The sequence below is a fragment of the Sturnus vulgaris genome, chromosome 11, assembly GCF_052056855.1.
Source record: "Sturnus vulgaris isolate bStuVul1 chromosome 11, bStuVul1.hap1, whole genome shotgun sequence".
In the NCBI taxonomy this organism is placed as follows: Eukaryota; Metazoa; Chordata; class Aves; order Passeriformes; family Sturnidae; genus Sturnus; species Sturnus vulgaris.
The window spans coordinates 6,725,234-6,747,934 of NC_142253.1; the positions used below are offsets into that span (position 1 = coordinate 6,725,234).

General features: G+C 38.7%; 1 protein-coding gene across 4 annotated transcripts in view; it reads right to left on the reverse strand.

Annotated features, from left to right (window-relative positions):
* Nucleotides 1–2,027: 2,027 nt before the first annotated feature.
* The window catches only part of ATXN7 (ataxin 7), an 85,976-nt gene continuing 65,302 nt past the window's right edge, over nucleotides 2,028–22,701 (reverse strand). For all 4 annotated transcript variants that reach the window (XM_088171328.1, XM_088171326.1, XM_014873077.2 and 1 more), the window contains 8 exons: nucleotides 13,885–14,137; nucleotides 12,971–13,233; nucleotides 12,143–12,225; nucleotides 10,177–10,442; nucleotides 9,560–9,758; nucleotides 8,564–8,685; nucleotides 7,334–8,285; nucleotides 2,028–6,212 (listed from right to left, as the gene is read on the reverse strand). In XM_088171328.1, the coding sequence (XP_088027454.1) occupies nucleotides 6,195–6,212; nucleotides 7,334–8,285; nucleotides 8,564–8,685; nucleotides 9,560–9,758; nucleotides 10,177–10,442; nucleotides 12,143–12,225; nucleotides 12,971–13,233; nucleotides 13,885–14,137 (2,156 nt within the window). In that variant the 3' untranslated portion in view covers nucleotides 2,028–6,194. The remainder of the gene's footprint in view (nucleotides 6,213–7,333; nucleotides 8,286–8,563; nucleotides 8,686–9,559; nucleotides 9,759–10,176; nucleotides 10,443–12,142; nucleotides 12,226–12,970; nucleotides 13,234–13,884; nucleotides 14,138–22,701) is intronic.

Below are 22,701 nucleotides of genomic sequence, written 5' to 3' on the forward strand. Positions count from 1 at the left end.
TGCCAGCAACACAGTCCCTGCTGATGCCGAAGAAAACTTTTGTATCGATCTGGGCACAAATATCAACACCAGCTATTTCTTATAGGCTTGGACAAAGCTTTTTTACTTGCACTTCTCAGGCTGTTTTTCCTCCTTGGCAATAAAGTTTCAATCCACATTAGTTTGAACAAGTTCCCTAAAGGTTTTCGAAGTTTGTTGGGTCAGAAAAAGACCAAGCATATGCCACTTTTCCATGACAAAGCTCCCATGCTGCTTGTTAGGAACAAATCCAGCAGCTAACACAGCTCTGAGCCAAAGCACTGAAAAAAGCATCCAGTCAAAATAAAGTGTCTCACGGTGGATCCTACAAGCCATATGTGTTTGATGATTTGTTGCAGCAGAACGTGATAATAATGAACCAACAGGAATTTGCATTTAAATAAAGCCAGGGCAAGCCCTCCTTGGGTTGTTTTGGTACTCGGTGTAAACAAGGCGCCCACGGAGCGGCGCTCCGGCCTCAGAGAGCCCCAGGGCACCCGGCCAATCCCCACCCCTCGCCCAGGGCTGCACAACCAGCACAGAGCTCCTGCCAAAGTCACGTTGTAGCCTTTGAGCCCAACACGGCTCCACCAGGAAAAAGCCAAACAACTTCGGGCTCCCGGGACACATCTCCCCAGCTTTGATACTAAATGCAAAGGGCACAAATACACAAACCCTACACACAGGGAACCTCTGACCCTGGGGTTTCATTGCGTGCATTGGCAGTCTCCTACATCACCAAATACTGTCCCAAATATAAACTGGAGTATTTTCCTATGAGACAGTGACTGATGGGAGGGAAGTTGTTTTCCACCCGGTTCAGGGACATCTGTGCTTACTGGGTTCCACTCCAGCACATGGTCAGAACCATTTTTCATCACTAACTCCTTTAGTGAACAGTCACCACAAGAGAGAACCCAAGGAAGGAACAGCTCTGCTGTGCCCCAGGGTCAGAGCTCCCTGGCACTGCACTGCACCAAACACAGCAAAGGAAGGGGAGAGGAGGATGCTCCAATTCCACAGAGCTCCGAGAGCTCAGGGTTACACAGGGTGAATGCACCTTTTTTCCCTTCTTAACCTTGCCAGTTTTAGAGGACGCTGAACCCTGTATTGAATGCAGTTACTCCTTCAGTGTTGAAGCACTCAGAGTCACGAACCTGCCTGAACACGATGCCAAGCACAGAGCCCTGCTCGGCTGCAAACACTCGACTCCCACGTGCTCCGGGCTGTGGTCACTTGTACAGCTCTGCAGAACCAGCTGCAGCTCATGCAGGAAGGCACAGGTGCTAGGACATTGCTATTAGGAAGGAAAAGGATTTGCAAGAAGGCAAGACAAAAAAAGAAATTAAAATATTGAGTAATGCAGAAAGTAAAAGTAGAACTACTAGAGGTGTTTATCATAAAAAGACAAAGCAGAACTTGCCTGTTGTCTGAACCCCATTTGCATCTTGTAGCATTTACTCCAAATATTAAGAAAAAACTTGTTATAAGAGGGGGACAAAAACCCAAACCAAAACAAAACAGAGACAGAATAAAGGAAGCTTTGCCACAGATGTCACTCTGAAGTCCTGTTCCACTAACAGCAGTTTTACAAACGGCTCTGAAATCACCCACACACTCGAGTCCCGTGCAGAGGAAAGCTCTGCAGCACTGTTTAACCTGCTGAATTCACACACTGCATCTTCCAACTCTGAAAACACAGAAGACACTTTTTTTGGGAGGAAAAAAAATCCAGGAAACATGATGACTCAGTATAAGCACATCTGGGGCTGTAAAGGCCGCTGCTCATTATTCCGATTAGAAAATAATATAAAGTGTGAACCTTAAGTAACATAAGGTCCCTCCACAGGAAAGTGCTGCAGAGGTGACACAGGCACTGCCCAAAACCAGGCACCAACCCCCTGCAGGATGGAAAGCTCTGAACCTACCAGGCTGACTCGTGATGCCAAGGGACAGTGATAGAATTTGACCACATCCAATTCTCTGAAATTAGTTCACATAGGCACTGATACAGATAATGTTTTCCTTTAATAGCGAAGGATTTTATAATGAAGCAGAAACATATAATATATTCCATGCAACCAACCTCATTTATTGAAAAGTCCTAATTTTATTGCCTTGTTTAGTAACATGTTTGTTCAACAAACTAATCTTTTTCATGAAGCAAAGCACAACTTTTTCTTATAAATAGTATAAATTATTTTATTTACAGAAACTTGTTACAAAACAAATAGACTATATATTTATTTTTCTTTTAAATATCCAAAGTAATTTTTCTATCCCATGACATTTGTTCATGTACTATACAGCAGCCAACACAGAGTTCAGCTGATCAGATGCTCTTGATTATGTATACAAATTATCAAACTATTCACACATTTTACACAGGAGATTGCTTTTAGAACCAGGCTCAACACCGAGCAAGATGCTTCCAAGGCCTACATTCACATTGACATTATGTAGTGCTCATTTCAAAATTATCTTTAAAACATAAAATATCTCGCACAAAAGGTAAAAATGATTATTTTCTGCTGAACAGTGAAACATTTAAGAATCTTTCTAAGCCCAATTCCCTCCTCCAGGACAGAATGAGTAAAAGACGAGAGATTCCTTGGCAAGAGAACTCTTACAGGAAGACAACTGCCTTAGAAATGTCATTTGGAAATCACTTTTTTTTTTTTCCATGGTTTTAAGAGGTACTTACTTGGGGATTTTTCTTCATTTTAGAATACCAATTTTAAACTTTTTCTAAATTATTTGATTAATGAGTATTGCTCTCCCTCCCTTCCCAGAATGAGACAGTTAAATAAACTGCTGGTTAAAACCATATTTCAAACCCTTGGCATTATACTAAATATGACTTATCAATGGGATTGTTCCAACATAAGGTATTCAAATTAAAAGATTTTATAAAAGCTACCAGCAAAATTTGCTTTCTTTTGTCAACCCATCTAATTAATTTTAGAAATATAGATATATGCATGTGTGTATATATATATATATATATATATATACACACACACATATATATATTATATATAGGTGGAAAAAGCAAGCTCCAAAATTTCAACTGAACATTCAAGTCTTTTAAGGAGAAGCTGTCTAAACAGTCCAAGCTTAAAACTAGTTATATCAGGCACTTTCAGTTTTTCCGTTAGTTTTAAACCACATGAGACCCACACGGATGCGCACGCACACACACGCACACGAACACTAAAAAAGGAGAAGCAGGGTGTCACTTCACTAAATGGATCTTGTGGGAGTCAGGCAACTGGGAAGCAATGCCACATCCACCACGTGGGCTCCAGGCTCCCAGGAAAGGGACCTGGCCATCCTTGGCGTGGATCCACCCACTCCCGAGACAGGGAAAAGGGACACAGCTTTCACAAAACGGAGGCATCCCTTACATTGCAAAGTAGGCATGTTAACTATTGGCTTGGCAGTGAACCACTTCAAATTATAAAAAGGTATTTGCTTTTTTTTTTTTTTAATTAATTAATAAATAAATACTAGATGATCTCAATTGTACCAAAACTGGATATAAGAAAAAAAGACCTGTGCAAAAATACATATTTAAATATGTACAATCAATTAACAAAATATGTCTTCTGAAATAGGGATACTTCAATATTTATAATAGAACAAGAAATTCCAAAATAAAGATACAAAAGTATGTTTTTTTCTTGTATAATTCTTTGTTCATCATTGCAGCAATTTTTTAGGTTAAGAAAACTGCAGGAGTCATAACGAGAAGTTGGAAAGACTATAAAAACTGTATCTCTTAAATTAATACCAAAATCTGTCTAGAAACAACCCAGCCACTGCAAATTCAATTTTGCAAGGAAAATTAATTTTAAGCTTCCTTAATTATTTACAGTAAGAACTATGTGACAATAAAAGCTTCAGGAACAATGTTCTGCTTCTAACCAAGATCTAAAACATAATATTTAGAGCAGGTCTAGGGCAGGCAGGATTTATGCTTGGACTCTTTGCTCCAGTGGCTCAAGCCCACGTGGTGCAGGTGGCTGCACACACAGGCTCTGGAGGAGCAGCCATCAGGAATTCACTTTGTCCACATCTGCATGCTACTGAAGGAGCACAGATTTACCATTTTGCTTTCAGATCAAGAGAACCTTAAAAACCAGAGGACAGTTCAATCACAAACTCGCCAGCATCCAAACTTGCCGAATTTTTGTTTCCTTTACCTTTGTTTCTACCAAGAGTCAAATTGCACTTGTGACTGATGCTATCCTGAAGTGGAAGCTCTGCCCCAGGGACTCCAGAGCACGGATTTCTCTCCAAACGTGCAGGATTTATTACACTTGGATTTCTTTCTGTGGCATTTCGCTTTGGTTCCTTTCACATTAAACCAATCGCAGCTCTAACAATCCTTTCAACAGGGCGTCCTATTAAATACGAATCCTTTTGTTCCTGAAAAGTTGTCTACTTTTTTTTTAAGTTTGCATAATAAGAGTCTCTAGTACATTGCTTTCTCAGTGTGATCTTTTGTATCAATTCAAAGCTAAAGTGTCTGCATAGAGGCTTCTTGTTGTTTTGCTGTATAACAATGATTTCATAGGAAGTTCAGGAGAAACTGAAAGCATCGTTAGGTAAACAACTAAGCAACTGCTACTCAGAGTGGCTTTGGATTCCCTGATGTACTTACTACTTGCCACCAGAATGGGGAGAAGGCTGGGCTACATGAACAGTTGGACAGGCTCAGATTGTCTCTTCTCAGCAATAGCTGATGCCCCTTTAAGGCAGAAAATAAAAATCTTCTTTGTTAGGATTTCATCTTCCTTTGCTTTGCCCCCTTAATAAAAGTTTAGTCAGTTTTGAGCCTTTACCTGTTTAAAAACTTAAAACATCCAAATGAGTCAAACCATAATACAATGAGCCCTTTGGCTGAATTAACTTTTGAGGTGTTTTGAAGCAAGACAAAATACTTCCTAAAAATTGGCTGGATTATACAAAACTCTAAAGCCCCCCATGCTCATAAAGCCTGGGATGACTGTGATGCACAGACCAGTGCTTCACAGTGAACTCTGCTGTCAAATTGGCATTTATTCCAGAATTTTGACTAAAAAAAAAAAAATCTTACCAAGTGGTAGGAGGCATCACACATCAATAATTTTGTTACACAAACAATGCAGAAAGAAACTGACTTTTATGGTTATTAGAAAATATTTAAATATTTTAAAAATTCAGTTTTAAAAGGGCTAATTTTATCAGCTGGAAGAGGAAGACAAATCCAGCCTAATTTCATCAATACAGGTATTTAAAAAAAAAAAACAACAAAGGCCTGTGGTATACAGTATAGGTCAATAAATACGTTCTTTGGGAATAGAGTTTTAGAGGTTATTTGCCTTTGTCTGTTTGATATTTTTGGAATTTTTAAGGAACAAAATTAACTTTTCTTCCACAATAAAATCTCATTCAAAAGAATAGAAAATAGGTTTTGTATCACACAAATACGGCATTTTTATACTTGTTTTCTGAGCAGTGGCCTCAAACAAGTTTTTCTGGTTTTGTTGGGTTTGTTTTGTTTTAAACTCCTGATAGCTTCTTATCCCAAATTACCTGCAAAAGGCTGGGCAAAACAGACTATTTTTTGAATTGTGCTATTTTTTAATATTCCTTTAAAGGAACGTTGCTATAAAAACACTAAAGCCATATTCCCTTCTTGAGGGCTTCTTTCCATTGTGCCTCACACATTTTTCCCCTTATCATGGGGTCCTCTCCATTGAGGGTGTCTGTCTGGTTAGCTATCACCTACAAAAGACACCATCAGTATAAAAATAAGTCCACAGTAATGTTTATTTCCCCCCAGAACACATTCGTTTGCCCAGCCAGACTATGTCAAATAGTGGCAAGATGATGTACTCCTGTAAGGAAAATCTCACAGATTTGTAGCAAACAGTCCAGACCACTGTTAACACTGATAAGAGCAATTATGTGGCTGAACTTCATCCAGTGTCCATTTCTAGAATATTCACTGCTACAGACATGGCTTCAGGGAAATTCCTTGTTTAAGTGACAGTCCAGTAGATTTCCACACCTGAGGACCATGGGAAGTTGGGAAAACTCAAGGCATCTTGGAGTCCAGAAATCCAGATGGAGGTTTTGCTTGTAGTGAAAACTGTCCAGTTTGTTTCTCACCATGGTGCCTTCAGCTATCAGGGACGAGCCTTCGGCTTGGGGGCAAGAAAAGAGACAATGATCAGTGAGCCAGGCCCTCAGAGGCACTGAAAACAAACATTTTGTGGCTAACAAGGGCTTATCTGGGGGGAAATCTCAGACACAAAGCAACTTTGATAACACGAGGTTGGCCTCTCTGAGACTCGAAAATCCTCAACTAAACTCTTCAAAGTTATAACGGCATGCTTTCCCTCTTAGTACACTCAAATTATATTTTTCTTTTACTTATAATGCATAGTTGAAATAGTAATTATTAGGTTAGTCCAAAAATAAATTCAGCCATCCGAAGGCTTTTTTTCTGGTTAAGTAAACACACATAAAGGTGAAAATCTTCCTCTGTGGCTGAAACTGAAAGTTAAGAAACTACTCTCAAAAAGTTCTTACTGACCTCCTGGCTCTCTAGCTACAGAGATTTCAGTTTTTAGCAGCAGAGAAAACAAAGTTTCTTGGATTTTTCATCCTGAATGCACTACTCTTCCAGTGAGATTTGTTTTAAAAAAAAATCAAAACCCCAAACTAATTTTTAAAATGGGATCTTACATACTCCTGAGATCTGCTTCTTTTATAGCATATCTGTTTGCCTTACCAACTAAAAAGGCTTATTATCTGATTTATTATATTTAATCTCATTATTACTAAGAAGTTAGTCAATGACACCTTGGGATAATAGGCTTATATTATCACAGTATCACAGTTCTGTTATCAGCATCATTATGTTCCACTTTGTAGAATGACACAGAAACAAGGAGTCAGGCTGAGGCACACAGCTCAGTTCCACAGCAGGCTGGCAAGATTCACTTTTAATATTACGGTTTAAAAAGAAGAGGAATTAATTTTATCTGAAAGCAATTCACAGGCTACAGCATATAAGGAATTTGAAATATCCCATTTAAAATTTCTTTCCTAAAGTGCAGCTTTTTAATTTAGAACGTTTATAAAAGTCTTGCATAAATGTACCCTTAGAACACTCAAAATGAGTACTGGACAAAGAGAAGAACCACCTTTTACTCGAGCAGGATCTGGAACTGGCTATCTATTTAACACTTAGAGAACACATGTATTATAAGCATGTGAGGAGGCATTTCATGCTGGCTTAGTTTGAGACAAGGTTTCCTACCTGATGAAACAGAGAATTGTTCATCAGTCCCTGCGTCCCTGGGATTGCACCAGTGTGTTTTGCATGAACATTGTTCACCGATGTCAATTTGGCAACTTTGTTTGATTTGCTGCTGCTGCTGTTGATGCTGCTTGAACCAGGTGAGCACTTTCTTTTCTTTCCTATTAATTTGTCAAGGGAAGTGTGTGAATGTGAAAAACTGCTGTGTGAATTTACAGTCAGCTCACTAGACTGATGAACAAATGGCCCTAAGGAGAGCGTGGAGTCGCTGCTGTTCATCATCACACTCATTCTCTTTATGGATTCTGCAGGGCTCCCGGTTGGAGGACCCCTCCCTGATTGGTCATGTTTGAGGCTAACAGAGTTAGCTTTGCTAGTCATACAGTTGAGGCCAACGCTGTGGGACGAAGCTGTCACTGAGGGATGATAGGAGGTCCCAGAGTTTCCAGAGTTAACCACACAGTTTTTTCTAAAGGACTCTGTGGAATGAGAAGGTGCGAGCAGTGCGGAACTGTTTTTACGCTTCTTTCCTGAGCCGCCGCTGCTACTGACGCTGCCGGTGCTGTTACAGGTGCCACTGCCAGCAGAAGATTCCTTAGGTTTAAAAGATTTGCTGGATTTCATTTTCTGAGGTTTGCTGGGCATAGGTGAAGGTACAGAGGAAAGCACTGTAGGTGTTGAAGGGGAAGAAGACACTTGTCTTGATTGCATACTGCAGACAGGATCCACTGCACCCAGAGCAGCGGGGTTGGCATTGAGTGTCGTCCCGTGGGATGGTACCGATTTGTTGTTCAGAGACACACAGGAAGGAGAGACCAACGCTGGCGATGCCATAACCGTGGTGGGTAAGAGGAACCCTGCTGCACTGACACCGTGCTGAGGAGCAGGCATCAGGTTTGTCCGATGTGGGGCACGGACTGATGCTGTGTTACTGGATGCTGGGGGAATTTTCCTGCAGGTGAACAGAAAAACAAAGATAAAACCCCACATAGCCACCATTCTTCAGACTAATAGTCTAATAATAGTACCTTAAAATGTTTGCATCTTGAGGTTGATTAATGCCTCTGAAAGATTTTATTAAACTGATAGTTAATTGTTGCAAAAAATGTAAAGCACAGACCATCAACCTTCAGTCTGAACACAAGATGACTGTTCTTTAACTAGAATCACACGGTTCCACGTACATTTACAAACACCAAATTTACATTTACATCTTTCACTTCTACTCACTTCCACATCTGTGAATTAAGATGCTTCTCCAACATGTAGTCAAGTGCACATCGAATATGGTTCCACCGCTTGTCGAACACGTAATAACCTCTTCCAATTTGCTGACTACCAAATGTGCAAAACTGAAAAGACATGATTTTTATTGGTGTTTTCTACTTTCAATAACAACTCTCTGAATAACAATCTTTTAATTGTAGATATGCTTTTAGATGTTTAAGTAGAGGATAAAAAAAATAGAAATTAGAATTTTTATATCTATGGCCCAAGAACTACTTAAATTTTTTGGCCTTGGTATATTGAGATAATTTTCTTGTCTTCTGATATTCCCATATGTAACAGAAGTCAAATTAGAACTCCTCTGATTAAACAGAGAAGGTTAGCAGTATGTCTGTTTATGTATAAACATTATACATACACAGATATTTATGTAACATCTATTTCTGAGGACCTATCAGCTATCAGCTAGAAGTCTGTTTTTTTAAAAAAAGGATATAATTTGACATCCAGGCTGGATAATAAATTTACTAGCTATACTAACTTTTGTCAAAATTTAAATATTAACATACCTTACTGCTACCTTTAATGTGATGTTGGTAACTTGAGTAAAAAATGTGTGTGGGTGTGGAGGAGGAGTCCAATAAGAAAACTGCACCAAAAAGACACTGTTTACATGTCCTTATTCCAAAACCACAGCCCTTTAGAGCAGTTACCAATTTCACCCTTAGTATTCTGGCATTTTGGTTTCATTTGGATTGGGGAAGTCAGCTATGAATACATTTTTTTAGCATGTTTATTTTGCAACTAGTTAAACCTTCTCTGCCTACTAGGCCACAAAATAATTTTCTCAAAATATAGGGAGGAGAAAAGAAAAAGCGAAAAAAAAAAAAAAAACAAACCAAAATCACATACCCCACAGAAAACCACCTGTAAAACCCCAAAGTAACTTGTTTACACAATTAGAGCCAGAGAGAGACTGAGGTAACTTTGCAAACGTACAGCGGCTGGTTGAGGATGATGACCTGAATAATGACAATCCAGTTTTTCAACAGGCTCTTCTTTTTCATCACATTCTCCCTCATCACTGGATAACCGAGATGCTGGCTCAGCTGCAGGCAAGGGAGGGTGTGGGGACTCGTGGACAGAAGGAGACTCACTGGGGGCATTTCCACTGTGCTGGGTTGGACAGCCTGGAGGCCTGGGCAAGGCAAGCAGTAACCAGGTGTTATTGAACCAAGCCCAGTCAAAAATCCCACCCTTTAAGTGCTTACTGCTACTGAGAGAAAGAAATCTACATTAACAGATCCCTGGTGTTGTCCACAGTTTTGTAACCTGCCAAGGGGCAGGACAGAGTATGGTGGCACCCCTGGAAAAGCAGCGTTGCCCAGTTGTTGCTCAACCACTTCCATTGATTCTAAGTCAGTTTTTACTACTGCAAACACCAACCCCTCCTCGGCAGGAGTTACCCTCAGCAGGTAATTGCTAATTGCAGACAGGCACCAGGCCTGGAGCAAACACACTGCCCTGTCCAACAGATCCATATCATTCCCTCAAAATCCATCTCAGCAAGCTCCCAATATTCATTTCACACCACTGCATCTGCAGATTTTCCTTACCTTGGAAGACTGGGGGGGTGAGGTTTGGGTTTATTAGGTAATAAAGGCTTTGATTCTGTAAGAGTAACTCCATGAGAATTTTGGTGCAGCTCCTGGGAAGTTTTAGTAGGCGAGGGATGTGGTTCCCTGAGAGGGGGCATCTGCTGATGATGATCCGAATGTCGAAGAAGTTCCTTTTCCCTGGTTTTGCTTTTGTGCTCAGCTAATAACACATCAAATCGTTTTCTTCGACCCTGTACAGCCCTCCGCTGGGTTAAGGAATGTGTCTGCAGAACCAGGAATAAATCATTAATCTCAGGCTATGACATTTGGGGAAGTCAAACACTCAAAATGTGTGTCTAGAGCTCCAAAACAGAAAATTATCACAGTCCTGGTTTACTAAACAAATGGAAATATGGCTTAGAAAACAAACTTTTAAAATTGCTTGGTGGGTAATTATATCCTTGTCCGATACAGAGTAACAAAACCACCAATTTGGTAAAAGGCTTCTTTCAAATTTCTTTTTAAAAACCAAACTGCCAAATTTTTAATAAGGTTAAGACTAAACCGAAAACCTGTTTTTACACTGATATTTAAATTGCCAACTCCTGCAAAACCAAAGAGAAAATATTTACTTTCACTTCAAAAAATATTCAACAATATAATGTTTAAAATCAGACTTCTAATGGGAGACCTGAAAAATATTTATAGAAGTACTGTGCTTCCTTCTGTAAACTAATATATTCCTTGAAAACCAAAGTAATCAAATAGATATTGAGGAATTCAAAACAACTAACGGAATCCAGAGTCAGTCAGGACTCAAAGTTCTTTGAGTGCCCTGAACACTACACAGTAAGATGTGTATGTGTATAAATGGCACCAATTCTAAGTAAGTAAATGGAAGCTATTTTTCTGAATTGTTAAAATCACACACAATACCTTTTTCATATGGCACAAAGGGTTTGATTTGGTTCTTTTTAGTAGGTAAAAGTTTTTATCACATAATTCAGACACAAATAGCAATTCCAAAAATTATTTCATGAGTGATATATTCTAAAGCATTGCTGAAAAATGTTTTTACTCTTTCACTTCTTTTTTGCCCATTTCTCTTGTAAAATCTTGCAGCTTTTCCCTCCTCTATTAGCAAAACAATTTCCTCCCCTCTGTAATTCCAAAAGGGCAATGTGTTCAAGTTCAGTTCCTCTGGGTCATTACTGCCAGCTTCATTTACCTTTGTTCTGTAGGTGGTTTATTTACCAGACGTTTTCCAAACTGAGGGTAGAGCTGCTTTGCCAGAAAGCAGCAAAATGTTACACAAGTGCAGGGGATCTGGATTCTTGGTTCCTTGGGAGCAAGTGACAGCTCTCTGTCCCCCAGGGTTTGGGAGCCAGAGGATACAATTTGTCTGACTGAAAGTTTTTATGATTGTTTAATTTAGAGTTTGACCTCTAGGTGTGCTCCATGGCTCTTTCAGGAGCTGGTTGTAGCAGTTCATCCAGCAGAATTAGCATTTACACAAATTCCTATCAAGAACCTGCTGCAGACTCTGCTGGGGGGAGAGGAAAGGGTGTGAGAAGGGAAGGGCTTGAATTATTTAAATCCTTCATAAGCAATATTTTCAATGCTTATGAGGAATTTGAAAATTCATGATCTACAACTTAAAGGTTACCCCCCAAAGAGAGGAACATGCTGGCCTTCTGCTACCTACATGTGGAATAATACAGTTTGTCCCATGCCAACATCCATGTTTAAAGGGTTTATACAAAAACACAAATCTCCAGGTTACTTTGAGAAATACTTTCTGAAAAAATAATTAACTGAACTTCAGAAACAATTTCTTCTTGGTTCTGGGCAACATATTTTGAGAGGTACCACTTACTGTGGTAATTACCAACAGCAAAAATGTGCAGTTCTCCATTTGCTATCATGTTCCTCAAGAATTTGAATAAAAACTTCAGATAATCTTATCCTGATTCAGATATCCTACCTTGCATGTTAAAGACCTAGTACAAGGTTTCCTGGTTTCCACATCAATGACACCACAGTATATATCAGGATCAAATTCTCTCTCTGTCAAAGACACAGTATTGAAAAGTTATCAAAAAACATTTTGAAATACCAACATTTAGTCTCATCACAAAAAATTAATCATATTGGAAACTTCAAATATGACACAAGCAAACGTACAGATAAAAATGCACAAGAAAATTGTACAAATGAATTTTTCTACACTCTCAGCAAGCTTATGGTGTGCTGAAATACAGATCTCAAGTCTACAAACACCTGTAAGTGACCTCAAAGGTGGATTTGATGCTGTCTGTTAGGAGTAGAGATCACCATTATGGATTGTGACAAACAAATGGTGGGTTTTTGCTTGTTGGCTTTGGTGTCAAGAGCTTTTATACCATTCTACTAACACTCAAAATAATTATGTTAAAAGGTGTGAAGAGCAGACTGGGATTCCATTTTTGAGTTTATGAGGTGCTAGTTGTTCTGTTTTCTGTGTACATTTGGACCTTCCATATAGAAAGAAGGAAATTAGAATCTTTAGAGATAGAAGAGTGTAATTTTAAAACTGTCAGAGCTGACAGGCATTTGAGATCTGTACAGGTTTCTGAAAGGAAAAGCCAATTTCAAGGTATTTGCATCCCTAAAGTGTATGTCAAATTCAAATTATAGACTTAAATTATAATATTTTAAAACCGTTACTATAAGTTACAGTATTGCAGGAGTTTTAATTTACTTCTGGAACTTATTTCCATATATATATTTCTACTAAGAAGAATATAGCTAATAATAATTTTTAAAAAATTACCTGACAATCTTTTATGCAAAAATTTCCTATTATTCGTATTTTCTTCAGGTTTCTTTTCCAAAAATGGAGGCACAGAGAGAAGACCTTTACCATTCAGTATCTGTCCAGGGGAAGGCAAGGGTGGCTTTGGTATTGAGGGACAATTAAGGCCAGTCTTTATTGAGGAACTCACAGTAGTAGAACAAGTTGGACCAACAGCAGCTTTCAGTTGGGCACCATCTATCTTTGGATGAATTTTTTCCACTTTGACAGATGGAGTCATACTGTTATTTATGAAAAACAAAGAGAGAAAAATGGGAAAAAAATAGCTAAAATATGTTATTATTCAACAATACTCTGATCTATTCCCAATATAAATGCAGACCTTCCTATTATCTTTTCAATTTTCACCTTTTTTTGATACCCATAATCTCTTCTGTCCTCTTTTCTTTGACACCTCAGAGTGTCCAGGGATTTCAGAAACCATTACTTGCATTCATGGACAGAGAGTATCATTGCCAACTGCCCAAAACAACTGCAATGGGCCCATTACATCCAGTGAGAAATGCACCATTCTGTCGCAGTAAATTTTATCAGCAGTGCTATTATCTCACATGTGCAGGTCAAAAATCACCCGAAACAGAGCTAAAACTCCCTTATGATCAAAGTATGCAAATTACATCAAAGAATTAGGAGCCTCTAGTAAAATGACCTTTATCCATGGTGATTTAAGACACAGCTTTGCAGGAGCTCTTCTTCAACACAGATATGAGAATTAACTATAATCTTTGACTAGGCTGTAGGAAAAGATCTGGAGGAGTTTAAAATTATTTTCACCTAAACAAAAAACGCTCTGAAACAAAAGGAAACTTTCTTGACATAGCAGTGTCTATGCAAGCAATGACATTTAATTCTCTTTCAAAAGGCATACTCACATTTTGTCATGGGGAACTTTGCTGTGCTGTACCGAATGCATTAACCTGTTGTTTCCGCTGATCTGCAGCTTGTCTTTGGGTGATTTCAACAACTTGGAATTTGATGATGATGCACTAGTACCTCCACTGGATGAACGATTGCTCCCACTTCCACTGCTACCTTTGTTTTTTGACGGGAAAGATGAAATGAGGGAAAATACTGAAGAGGAGGGAGGAGTCAAAGGCGGCTTGCTGGAGGAGCTGTGTCTTCTTTCTGAAAGAGTGAAAAGGGGTTTTAAGCTCCCATATAGAAAGAATTTGTAAATACTTCATCTCATTTACTCCATTAACATTTTTCCTTTATTGGCTTGGGAGGTTCCCTGCCCCACACAGAGCACAGAGGATTCAAGCCTCTCTGTAATCCATGAGGTTTCACCCAATGCTGGTCTGGGTTACAGAAATCTCTTCGTTTTGGGAGCTACGTATCTCAGCCACTAAAGCCACAATCAGCTCTGGACCTCAGATACACAAAGCCAAGAGACCCCTATCCTCAGGCCAGGCACGTTTAAATATCATATTCCCTTGCAGGATAAGTATTATCTGTAAGAATGTCTCCTAATCATCAAAATTATATTGAATCCAACATTTTCACTTTTACTTCATGACAAACTTTTGGTATGATCTATCAGACCTCCAGTGTGGAACACCTCTGACAACATCAGTTCAAATGTTGACCTACACTGGGGTTTTTGAGCACTGTTGGTTTTTGTTTGGTTGGGTTTTTTCCTCTTGTTTCTATTTAGCAGCAGCATCAAAAGTAGCAGCAGATATTCTCCAAAAACCTGAGTATATGAATTAAGAGAGGTCAGATTCTGTCACTGGACATGTTTTTTAATTAACATAAAACCTTGAAAACCTTCATATTGCTAGCACCATTTCAGGTAAAATAGTGTCTATTGTAAAGGTAGTTCTTCAGAACCATGAATTCTCAAAACACCTGGCAGCCTTCAGCTCTGCCTACACAGACATGGACCGTGTGCTCACTGACACAGGGACACCCGTGGCTCCTCGAGGATCGGTGTAATCAACACCTACTTAAGAGACACTGCTGGCAATCCAGTGAATGAAAACCACAGATCTAAGAGACATGAGAAAGAGGTGTGTCAGGGGAGTGCAAAGGCAGTGGTAACATATCTTTTCCAGCCAAGTATTGTTAGAGGTGCCCAAATCCACCGCCGATCAATCTCAGGATCACTTTACAGATTTTGATTTAAGTGAGCCATGGAAGCAGCAGGCTACTCATGAAGCTACAGCTACAGCCAAGAGTGGCAGCCAAGTCCAGTGCAGAAGCCTGTAACGCTCTGGGAAATGTAAATTAGTACATCTGTGTTCTGCTTAGATGACCTATTTGGAAGGAGCACTTGAAATGTGTTCATCAGCTCAGAAAAATAAAAATAATGAATGAATGTAGAGCTTGGACTAAGAAAGAAACTGAACCAACTCCTGTGTGTTCCCCTGTTTAACTGCAAAAATGGGTGCAAACTACCTTCTGCAAAATTTCGCAAAATACTCATCACTTTGGAATGGGTAATTATAGTCAAGAAGTCAAGTGTGAAATGCTCTACAAAAATACCAAGCAAATTCAGTAACATCACCCATCTCAAGAACAACTGCTTTAAAACTGTAGTATTTAAAACTATTAGTTATCCACTTAGTTTTCTAGAACCAGCTGCTACTGAAGAGTCTGTAAATGAAATATTTTAGCATATTTATGTTCTAGTAAATGCCTGTGCTTCTAATGTGACGCAGTGCTTATTGCCAAATGGCTTTTTATAGCAGTGGCAAGAATCCCTGAGCAGCTCTGTTAAGTTACTGTTTGAGGGCCATTAGAGTCCAGTGATGCTACACCCTGTGAGATACTGAGAAACATTACTCAATACTCCTCCACATTCAGTGTATTTAGAAAATTCAAAATACAAGTGCTTATCACAATTACAAATAATCTTCAATAAGCCAGTGGATGACTATGCAATCCTTGGGAGTTTATGACTTTTGCTTTTTGAAGGAAGTGAGAGTATTATTTTCTTGAAAAAAACTAGCAGATGAAAAGAAGAAGGGACTAGAATAAAACTGACAACCTCCTTGCATTCCATAATTAGGAAGAAACCAGACAAAATAGCAATCTCAGCTATTTACCTGGATGACAGGAATATTTCTCTTCTGCAGCTGTAACTGGCACTGTTCTGGTACCAAACTGAGATGCCACTGCCATTTGCACGAACATTCAGCAGCACCAGGCTCAACCAAGTGAGTTTAATAGAAAGTGTTTTAAATTGGCAATAACAAAAAAATTACTTAAGAGAACTAAGGCTAATGTCTGATCACCCACAGGTTTACAGTCTACCTGTCAGAGAGGATCTCCATCACAGACACACACACCCAGAAAAACAACACATCAAACGAACTTTTTCTAAAATTCTGGGACAATTTCTGAAAGAGATATTGTAACAATGCAGGGCTGTGAAATCTTCACTCGCCACTTCTGTGCATAACCACAACTTATGTTGTCTATCAACAAAACAAGAAGTCTTTTCAGCTCATTTTTCATAACCTGCCTAGACCTACAAATGGAGGTAGTGCTGCTACTACAATTTACTTATCTTTTATTTTTCAGTCTTTTTTATAACATTCATGATCTTAAGTGAAATCTACTTAAGAACTGTTTTGCAAACCATGTGAAGAACACTGACGTCTCATCTTAATAGAGAAGGTTAATATTATTTTTGAAACCAGACATGTTAAGAATTGTATATTTGATCTAAGAATATACTTACTGACAGACTGACACAGTTTTTACTGGAAAAATTACTAAACAAACTGTCATTGAATAATCAAGACTACCATGCTTTTTATGCTAAGCATATTACAATAATAAATTCTACTAATCTGCCAATTTAACATAGAATAATGACAAATGGAAACTGTCTCAGCCCAAAAACATTTAAAAATATAACTATCTTCAGGTGTTCAGTTTTCAAATTTTAAAGGTTGGCACTTGCATCCCTTCACATAATTCTTGAGAGGAAAACAATTTTTTAATGTTGCGATTGCTTATATAGCATATCAAAGTGATATTTCTATTTCAGCAACTGTGTATAATTTAAAATTTAGGGGAAGGAGGGGTTTTATGGTTGTTCCGCGGGTTTTTCTGTTGATTTTTGTTGTTGTTGGTTTGTTTTGCTTTTTAAATATCAAAAAATCTAAGTTTTGGCTTTGGACAAAGAACCAGAAAGTCTTCCTTGATGGCACAGCACTGGAAAGAATCTGGTTTAAAATGAAAGCTGTGTTCAACACTAAACTTTAGCAGGTAAACTCCTCCTTAAATACCTTTGCATTTATGCATCAAGTTTGTTACACTATGAAGAAGGACTGGGCAGAGCTAGAAAGCTGTGAAAAGAGATGACATCCCAGCAAACAATATCTCTGCTCCCATCTATCAAGTTGGAAAAACACAGAATCTCTGTCCTATAGCTGAGCAAATATTATATATGAATCAGGCCAAAGGACACAGGACTTCCTGATAAAATAGATATTGATAATATCAATCTCTTCCAGAGATTAAAAAAAAAAAAAAGTTTCATCTGGCCCTTAGTCTGGCTACCAATTTTCTTGGGTTTAAAAAAAATCCTATTTTCCATTGTCTATTTCCTACTAAACATGCAGCAATCTCTGACAAAATGCAAAAAAGTAACCTGGAAGGGGCAGGAAAAAAAAAAGAAAAGAGAAAGCTTCTCATTATGTTTGGCTACTACTGCTTATTCTTCTATCAATGAGTAAACAGTTGGACGTACTGTGATTCATAACTTATTGCTATATTAAAAGATGATACCCTTTTATAGAAAAAAGCATTTGATTTTTCATAAAATGCTACTTTCTTTGCTTCATGCTTACCAAAAAAATTAAGGAAAAAATTAATTAAAGAGCAACAATACTCTTAAAAATTTTCAAGACATTCCTCCCAGGTCTATGCCTGTTTCCCAAAAGCCAGCAAATATTTTGTGCTGTTCATTCTCTCTGGGCATCAATTAATAGCTTTGAGCAGCAAATACAAGATGTACAGATCAAGTTTCATAAACCCATTTTTTTTTATACTGACTCCTTACATAAGTACTGGGCAAAAAGTCAAAGTGCCCTGTGTCAGTGCTGGTGCAGCTGCAGTAGAAACGAAGCACACCCAGGAGAACACACACGAGTTTGCTTCAGTTAGACATGCTGGAACTTCAGTGAACATTTAGAAAAAGATTTAACACAGGTTAAGAGTATTGTGTAGAACAAGTACTCCTCAAACTATCGGATCAGATGTGTACATTGAAACAAAGCATTAAAAACCCTTTTTGCTTAAGCAATTGTTGTCTCATGTCTGTATCACAAAGTATAAGCATGATAATCCTGACATATAAAACAAACTTGTCCTTTTCTCCATCATACTGAGCTACTGTGTGACTTATCATTTGAGGAATTTTGACAGGCATATTAAAACAAATATATTTTACCTGAGGATAAAAAAAAATTATTTCTTGTCAGTAAGAGTATTTAATTTCTAGAATAATGGAGAGCTAATTGACCTGGTTTTTTCCTTTCTCCAGGAAGCTCAGATCTGTGACATGATAGCAGAGCACAGACACAGCTATGGAAGGGCACCTCAACATAGCTCCAGATTTTACTCAGCAAGCAACTAAGATCCCTTTTGCAGCTCTAGTCCACCAGCACTCTGATCTCACCATAGCAAAGATAAAAAGAAAATATTAGATCCATGAGGATTTTGCAGGTGAAACTAGGAGCTAAAACAATCAGGCATAGCAGGCAAATTACTCCTCCTTTGCTGCCACCCTGGCAGGGTGCAGCTGCTTGGTCTGTGCAGGAGCTTGATCTGCTGCTCACTCACTTATTGCTGCTTCATTATCCTGCTCTAATCACGGGACCTAGATCCCAAGGATTCTGCCTTAATCTTCCACTCATGTCCCTTTAATCATGCCATCAATTCTGTGCACACTGTAAGTCAGGATGAGGTCACTCCAACTCTGTGGTGTTTGACCTTACACATTTAGCTGAACAAAGTCATCTTCACTTCTGCAGGAAGGGTACAAAACAGAATATTTATGGAGCCCAAGCAACCAGTATGACAGACCAACAAGGCCTGATGAGCACCAGTACTGCCTGTCAGTCCTGAGATGCTTTGTCTTACTGTTCCATAAAAAAAACATTGGTTTGCATCTGGCAGCTGATATTATTGTTTATCACTCAGTGTTAGCAAAACCACAAGAAGAAGCCAACTGATAGTCACGTATCCTTGTGGCACTAAGAAACAACCATACATAATATCTTTTAAACAGATAATGGCCAAGCAATGCTGATGCAACCTTATGTCTTACACTTCCTCACTTGAGAAATATTCACCACAGTAAGTTTATAGTTTGTCTAGATATTTATTTTAGAGAACTAAAATCTACTCACAAGAGATCACTGTGCAAAATATATTAAATAAAGTTGTGTTAAATTATGCATAAGCAGGGTCAGTTTTGTTGCTGCCATTTAAGAAAAGAGAAGGAGAAATGGAAAGTGATCATCCTCACTTGTAAGATTCTGAATGCCAACTTCAGTAGTTAAAAATATTTCAAAGAAGAGATAATTATGTAATTATAATTTTGGATAAATTTTTAAGGTATAACTATAGCATTGCCAGGATGGGTTTTAATTCTTTAGTAGCACACACTACCTGGGCAGGAATGCCATGTCCTCTATGGTACCTGCTGCAAAACAGCCCCAAACCCAAAACACCTCCCCTGACATCCAAGACTACCACCACAGGAAAGAGTGAGCAGCAGATTGCAAACACAGTTATTAAGAATCTAACAATAAACTAATGTATTTAAATAAATAACCTTCAAGTATCTCCCCTTCCCAGCTGCTGCCTCTCCACAACCAGTTTTCTCATTTTTCCTTATTTGTTACTAATCCTTTCAAAACCCCCTTGCAGTCAGCACACAAGTAGTTCTTTAATCAATTTCCACAGGATTTAAAATTCCTCCCTAAAATACATGAGTTTTCCCCCAAGAGATGTAAAATAGCCTCTGAAGCATCAAGCATACTGCCATCCCAAGCCTGCAGACAGACTGGGGTTTTCTGTGCTGTGTAGAGGCAAACTGGAATTAAGGACACTCCCATCGGGTTTGCTTGAGCTATTCAGAGCCCTCTCAGACCAGTAAAACTCTTGAGAACAGTGTGGGAAAACTGATAGAAGCAGGACACTAAATTATTCATGGAGCAGAACCACAAGCAAAAATGGAGCCAGGGAGACCAACTGCTGGAATGTCTCCCCTCATCACCCAGATCAGGATGTTCACCCCATCCTTGCTCAGGTAAACCCAAATGCAAGGGCTTTAACATCTCAAAAAGACTGTGGTGTAACATCCGAGCTCAACCTTCTGGTACCGTTCCCCAGTGAATTTGTCAAGAGGTATGGTTGGTAACTGTCCTGTACATCTGTTAGGCACTGAAATATAAATATGGCAAAGTTATTATGGAAGGACAGTAGAGTGTCTTAGATGGTAATTGGGCCATGGAGAGATTATAACATCCACACTATGAACACTAATCTCTGTGTAGCCTGTTGATGACATGACAAAACCTGCACTGTCTGATTAAAAGGCAGGTATTGAGTCATTCTTTTGCTATTAAAAAAATAATTCTTATTTGAAATAAACTTCAGAAAAGCGACAGTGGCGACAAACAAGAGCATCAAACAGACAGAGGTAAGCAGTACAGATCAGCAGTGCCTCAAGATGCACTGTGGGTCAGCTTTCTCAAAAATATAAGACAACAGTTTTCCAGCTGTTTAGGTTTACCCTGAATGACAAAAAAGAAAAGCTTCAGTTTTTCAAAAAAGTTATAAAGCAAATTCAAAATAAATACCACACCCCAACAGTATTGCAAAGTTTAATACAAACTTTGGTAAACAAAGGATTAATAAAGAATGGTGTGTTGAAAAATGCAAATAAAAAGGGGAAGAATCACCACCTAATTTCTTCTTTTCTCCCTCTCTCTGCCCATTCTCTACCTAGAAATTAGATTTACATCTTTAACACCATATTCTTCTTCTTCAGCATGAACAATGTTCCTTAGAAGACATGATCACATAGTATAATACTGTGTCATGACTTCAGACAAGCTCACCTATCCAAATGCCTGCCTGGCTTTCATCTTCCTAACGCTTCTATTCACGCCAGATTGGGAATTAAATGTTTTCCCCTGTAGCTATTTCTTTACACCTAGCAAATTTTAAATGTTGTATACTGACCAAAAGATGCTGACAATGAAAACTTGCTAAAAAGCTGTTAGTGAACCAAAATACAAAGGGGGCTACACACTAAGCATAAAGTTCTGAAGATGGGGGTAAAAGAAAGGCCTTGAAATGGAAAGATCTTCACACAAAAGAGATCAACAAGAGGGAATTGACTTTGTTTTGAGCTGGCAGTAGGAAGAAATATCACAGGGTGTACACGAAAATAATAATGTCAGCTAAGGAAATCACGTTCTTTGATTAAGAAACTAGAGGATAAAAAGACACTGAGCACAAATATTTTTCTTATGTACTGCATGACTAACTAATGACATCCACTGCCATGACACGAGAGCTTTGTAAGATTAAAAACTAAAATATAAACACATATTTGAACTGGACAACTACCTAGCCCCTCTCTGCTGATGGAACAGAGAGGAGGGAGCTCCTGGAGCTGTCTCTGATGTCACACCCGTGTCTCACCTGTACCTGCACACCTACAGGTGTGACAACCCACGTGCTTCCCTTTGGCAAACAGGACACTCTACACTGAGTGCGCACCTGCAGGAAAAACTCAAGAAATGAGAGCAGCATGGGGCTCTGCCTGCACAGCTAGCACCCCTCTTCCTGTTCTGAGGTTTTAAGCACACAATTTTTAACTCTTTCACAACGGAAAAGGACGGTGGGAAAAAAAATCAGTGGTATTGCAATGTTTTTCAAATTTCCAAAGTTTCCAACAGTCTCTTGAAATGTAAATATGTAACTTGTAACATCACTTGAAAGTAAATAACTTGGTTTCTTCTTTTAAGTCAAATCCTAACATTACTTTACCCAAATTTAACGGTTTTAGGCATTAGTAAGTTTTGAAGGATAAAAAACAGATAATCGCTGCTTATTTCATTATCACTGGTCAATCACAATTGGCATAAAACAACAGTTTTCATGTTTAAAAACACTAACCACGTTAACGTTACACTAATTAAAAATTTACTGCAGCAAAATCCTAGGGAAATCACTAATACAGTCAAATGAGGGCACAGACCTACTGTGCCTGCACAATAGTGTCTTTCAAATTAAATATTACCAGCCTTTTCACACTTCCTTTTGAAAGAATGGAGCAACGCTGTAATTAGGATGTGCTAACTAAAATGTTTGTGCAGTTTAACCTTTTAAATGAAAAACATGACTGCACTTGACACATGCAGGCTGTGGCTGCATTTCCCATTTCCTGCGGGGCTCAGACAAACAGCACAGACCCTCCTGCCCACAGCCAGAGCTGTAACACGAGTGTTTGCCCTCTGATTTCTACATCACACGGGTGAGCACACTCAGAAAAACCGCTAAAATGAACACGCTCTTACTAGTTTCTTTAATTAACATCTTGATTAACAGCTGCTGATTTATCTAAGGGGCTGGCCAGGCTGCAATCGGCTGTTTAACGTTTGATTGCTATTTTTTTTTCCTTCCTCTTGCCAGTCTGAGCCGTGGCTTTTTGGGGT